At 37.4% G+C, this 5,299-nt stretch overlaps 1 protein-coding gene across 1 annotated transcript; it reads left to right on the top strand.

Annotated features, from left to right (window-relative positions):
• The first annotated feature begins 1,209 nt into the window (after window positions 1-1,209).
• LOC141713776 (uncharacterized) lies at window positions 1,210-2,665 on the top strand. Its single transcript, XM_074517351.1, has 3 exons — window positions 1,210-1,471; window positions 1,682-2,052; window positions 2,312-2,665. The coding sequence occupies exons 1-3, from the start codon at window positions 1,210-1,212 to the stop codon at window positions 2,663-2,665; spliced, it is 987 nt and encodes a 328-aa protein (XP_074373452.1).
• The last annotated feature ends 2,634 nt before the right edge of the window (window positions 2,666-5,299 follow it).

Raw genomic sequence — 5,299 nt, 5'->3', positions numbered from 1 at the left:
ATACAACAATTTTCTTTTGTATCTAAGCTCACAATTTATCAGAACAATCCTGTGGCACTACACTTAGTGCAACTACTTTGTTAGAAGTGGTTGTACAATCTAGCTGTATTTAGAAGTGGTTGTACAATCTAGCTGTAAGTGTTGAGAGAAATGATCTTTGATTTGTTTCTTAAGGTAAAAATTCAATGCTTTTGTTAATTATTAACTATACTGAATACATGTAAGTTTCCATTTTAATAAAAAATGTTCCCCATATTTTAAATTTAGTCTCTTAATGTTAAATATGATTTTTAGTAAATGATCATTTTAGTAATTACATAATCTAATCTTTGATTTTTACAAAACAATATTTATAATAGTTCAATTTTATATTTAAAAAATCTTAATTCTTTTTATTATAAAATATAGTTGCATAATTCAGTTGATCAAATATGAGTACGTTTTAATTGATTTTTTCAAATAATATTATGCAAATGAAATATGTGTTGGTTTAATCTAAACTTGTGTCTTTATTCACTTTGTTTCCATTAAGGCCTTGTCTGTATTCGAGATCATCACCTGAATAAGTTTACATGAGGTGGAGAATTTGCAGGAGTAGTAGTTAAGAAATAAACGGGTAGTTTATTTGTATTTGGATAGTGACTTCCTAGTTTCCTAATTTTTAGCTCACAATTGGAGCATATTTCTATTTATGTGTATTGTTTGCATAATAATAAGAAGTATGTCGTTATGGTGTATCTTGTTCTCTCCAAATTCATAACAAAGTGTGTGAGTAATATTAGGTAAAACTTTGATTTATCCATCAATTTGGTATTAGAGCCTTAATTTCTTTAGTTGATGCCCAAGTGTATGCCAAGGACATTAACTATGGAGACAGAAAAGAACAAGGAGGGCACAGTTGGCTTGACATACCCCATGCTGACTAGAGGAAATTATACTGTGTGGGCGTTGAAGATGAGAGTGAACATGCAGGCTCACGAAATCTGGGAAGCCGTGAAAACAAAATCTGGTTCTAGAACTGCTGCTGAAGAAAAAAGGGACAAAATGGCATTAACTGCCATTTATCAGGGTATACCTGAAGACGTATTGCTGTCCATTGCTGAGAAGGAGACAACAAAGGAGGCCTGACAGGCAGTGAAATTTTTGTGTCAGGGCGCAGAACGCGTGAAGACAGCGAGCATTCAGACCTTAAGATCGGAGTTTGAGTCGATGAATATGAGAGACTCTGAGTCTCTTGACGATTTTTGCTTGAAATTGAATGGTTTGGTAACCAATATGCATGCACTGGGAGATGAAATGGCTGAGTCGTACGTAGTAAAGAAAGTATTGCGAGCAATGCCACAAAAATTTTTGCAGGTCATGTCTACAATCGAACAGTTTGGTGATCTCGAGAAGATGACCATCAAAGAAGTAATTGGGTCATTGAAAGGACATGACGAGAGATTGTGTGGACAAACTGAAACCACTGGAGGTACTAATCAACTCCTTCTCACTGAAGAATAGTGGAGAAAGAAAGATAAGGAAGAGAGTAAACTTCTGCTGACCAGGAACGAATGGTTGAGGCGCTCAAATAGGACAGATGGTTCTTATCATAGATACAAAGGAAAGGGAGATACTCGAGGTGTTCGTGACAAGAGTAAAGTCAGATGTTTTAATTTTTTGGGGTACGGTCATTTTGCAGTGGAGTGTAAAAAGCGCAAACTCGACAAGAAATTCAAAGAACAAGTGAATATTGCACAGATACCTGATGATGAACCGGCGTTGCTTCTCGCAGAGAAGGAGAATGGCAAAGGCAATGCTCTGATGTTAAATAAACACAAGGTGAGTCCAAGGCTGAATCAAAATAAAGTAGAAAATAAATTTGTGTCAAACCTGTGGTATTTAGACAACGGAGCAAGCAAGCACATGACCGGGAAAAGATCAAAATTTAAGGAGCTAAACAAAGAAATAACGGGGCAAATAAAATTTGGAGATAGTTCAGTTGTTCATATAAAGGGAATGGGATCTATAGCAATCAAGTGCAAAACAGGAGAGGAGAGGATTCTTCACCAGGTATACTATATTTCCTCTCTTTGAAGTAATATCATTAGTCTTGTTCAATTATCAGAATAAGGGTATAAAATAATGTTAAGTGGTGAATATTTGTGGATTCGAGATTAGCAAGAAAAATTGTTGATGAAAGGAAAGTGGTTATTTAACAGGTTGTATAAAATTATTCTTGAACCTATTAATTACAGTTGCTTGTTATCTGAAAGAAATAGTCCAGAGTGGCTGTGGCACTCCCGTTTTGGACATTTGAATTTCAAAATAGATCGCATACGGTTTACCAAATTTAAATCACACCAAGGAAGTCTGCACGGGCTGCCTTATGTCAAAACAAACGAAAAAATCATACCCGCTCCAATCAAATTACAGTGCCACGAAAGTTCTGGAGTTAGTGCACGGTGACTTGTGTGGTCCGGTTACGCCATCAACAAAGGTTGGGAGCAAGTATGTGTTTTTACTAGTTGATGATTACAGTCGGGTTATGTGGGCATACCTATTGAAATCGAAGGATGAGGCTTTTGAGGCATTCAGAAAGTTTCGAGCTCAAGTTGAAGATGGACTGGAGAAAAAGATTAAAACTTTCAGAACCGACCGAGGAAGACAATTTTGTTCAAAATAATTCATTAGTTACTGCGAGGAGAATGGTATCACCAGACAATACACGGAACCTTACTCACCCCAGCAAAATAGGGTTGTTGAACGGAGAAACATGACCATGATCGAGATGGCGAGGTGTTTGTTAAAGGAGATGCAGTTGCCTTGTTACTTTTGGGGAGAGGTAATTCGCCACACTATATATCTCTTGAACAGGTTACCCACACGTGCTGTGTCCGGTGTCACCCCGTATGAGGCTTGGTCTGGAATGAAAGCTCACATTGGGCACATCAGTGTATTTGGGTGTATGGCACATATGCGTATACCAAGTGTAAATATGAAGAAGTTAGCTGACAGAAGCAAAATGGTAAAATATTTGGGGAAGGAGCCTGGAACGAAGGCTTATCATTTATATGATCCAGTGAGTAAGAAAATTTATGTAAGCAGGGATGTAGTTTTTGAGGAGCAAAAATTGTGGTCTTGGAATCAAAATATTGAGGACTCTACGTCACAAAAGGAAACGTTTCTGGTATTTGGTACTGCTGATTATGGGGGAGGCGAAACAATGGGAGAGAGCAATACACAAAGTTTTAATGCTGGTAGAACTCTTAGGGAATCCGAAAATACACAAAGTACTGAATTTGGAACAGAGTCCACAAGTGTTACAAATTCGACTTCTGGATCAGAAGCGAGTAGTGAAGTTCAAAATTATAAAACGTTTGCTGAAGTATATGCCAACACGGAAGAAATCGAATTACAGGGTGATGAGCTATATTTTACAGCAGCAGACGAACCAGTAAGTTACCAACAGGCATCGAAAGACAAGAGATGGAGAGAAGCTATGGAAAAGGAACTGGAGGCAGTTGAACGAAATAACACGTGGAAATTGACAACACTCGCAGCTGGTAAAAAATCTATTGATCTTAAATGGGTTTACAAGATAAAGAGAGACACCAGTGGGAATATTGTAAAGCATAAAGCAATAATTGTGGCAAAAGGGTACGTGCAAATAAAAGGGATTAATTTTGAAGAAATTTTTGCCCCAGTTACTCGCTTAGAAATGGTTCGACTGCTTCTCGCTCTTATAGCAAAGAATAAGTGGGAAGTTCATCATCTCGATGTGAAGACAACATTTTTAAATAGGGAAATCGATGAAGAGGTGTATGTTTCACAACCCGAAGGTTTTGTTAAGAAGGGTAAAGAGCATCTGGTCTATAAATTATGCAAGGCCCTGTACGGGTTGCGCCAAGCACCCCGAGCTTGGTATGTAAAATTGAACAAGTTCCTGGAGGAACTTGAAGTTGTTAGGTGTCCTTATGAGCATGCGGTTTACACAAAAAAGTTTGGGGAGGAAACACTGATTATAGCAGTATACGTAGATGACTTACTATTAACTGGAACACAGAAGTCGATGATAGAGCAGTTCATGAAGCAAATGAATGAGCGTTTTGAAATGAGTGATCTCGGTTACCTGTCACACTATCTCGAAATTGAGGTTAATCAGCGTCCAGGTCATATAGAATTGAGACAGATAGCATATGCAAAAAGGATCTCGGAGAAAGCTAGTTTATGGGATTACAATCCAACAAGGTATCCTATGGATCCAAAGGAGGTTATCATGAAGAATCAAGGAGGCAAAAAGGTAGATGCGACTTATTTTAAGAGCATAGTTGGAGGTCTAAGGTATCTTGTCCATACCAGATCGAACATTGCCTTCTCTGTTGGAATTATTAGTATGTTCATAGAGACACCAACGACAATTCATTTAAATGCTGCTAAACATATTATGCGGTATATTAGAGGAATATTGGATTTTGGTCTTACATATACTGAAGATAGCAGGAATAATATGTTAACTAGATATTCGGATAGCGATTTGGCAGGCCACGTTGATGATAGAAAAAGTACAGGAGGTATGGCATTTTTTCTGAATGAAAGTTTAATCACATGGGTGTACCAGAAGCAAAGGTGTGTAGCTCTGAGTTCTTGTGAAGCCGAGTTTATGGCTGCAACTGCAGCACCCTGTCAAACCATCTGGTTAAAGAATTTACTCATTGAAGTAACAGGTGAAAAGATGGGTCCTGTAGTGTTATATATAGACAATAGATCAGCCATCGACTTAGCCAAAAATCTTGTGTTTCATGACCGCAGCAAACATATAGACATCCGGTACCATTTTATTCGTGAGTGCGTTGAAAGAGGAGAGATTGTGTTGAAGTATGTAAGATCAGAGAACCAGCGTGCAGATGTTTTAACAAAATCACTAGCAATATTCAAGTTCGAAAAAATGAGGAGGCTTCTTGGAGTTGAGGATTTAACTGGGCAAGTTTAGATTACGAGAGATTTGTTGGTTTAATCTTAACTTGTGTTTTTATTCACTTTGTTTCCCTTAACTTGTGTTTTTATTCACTTTGTTTCCGTTATGGCATTGTCTGTATTGAAATAAGTCTACATGAGGTAGAGAATTTGGAGGAGTAGTAGTTGAGAAATAAACGGGTAGTTCATTTGTATTAGAATAGTGGCTTCCTAGTTTCCTAGTTTTTAGCTCACATTTGGAGCATATTTCTATTTATGTGTATTGTTTGCATAATAATAAGAAGTAAGTCGTTCTGGTGTATCTTGTTCTCTCTAAATTCATAACAAACTGTGTGAGTTATAT

The sequence above is a fragment of the Apium graveolens genome, chromosome 3, assembly GCF_009905375.1.
Source record: "Apium graveolens cultivar Ventura chromosome 3, ASM990537v1, whole genome shotgun sequence".
Lineage (NCBI taxonomy): Eukaryota > Viridiplantae > Streptophyta > Magnoliopsida > Apiales > Apiaceae > Apium > Apium graveolens.
The sequence above is the reverse complement of the archived record's forward strand: the minus strand, read 5'-3'. Positions and strand labels throughout refer to the sequence as shown.

What these genes read in the sequence shown, in the direction of transcription:
- LOC141713776 (XM_074517351.1), top strand. Translation starts at nt 1,210, where the DNA reads ATGAATATGAGAGACTCTGAGTCTCTTGACGATTTTTGCTTGAAATTG. An exon ending in ACAAACTGAAACCACTGGAG is followed by an intron (nt 1,472 to 1,681) that starts GTACTAATCAAC and finishes GTCATTTTGCAG; the next exon opens with TGGAGTGTAAAAAGCGCAAA. An exon ending in AGGAGAGGATTCTTCACCAG is followed by an intron (nt 2,053 to 2,311) that starts GTATACTATATT and finishes ATTTCAAAATAG; the next exon opens with ATCGCATACGGTTTACCAAA.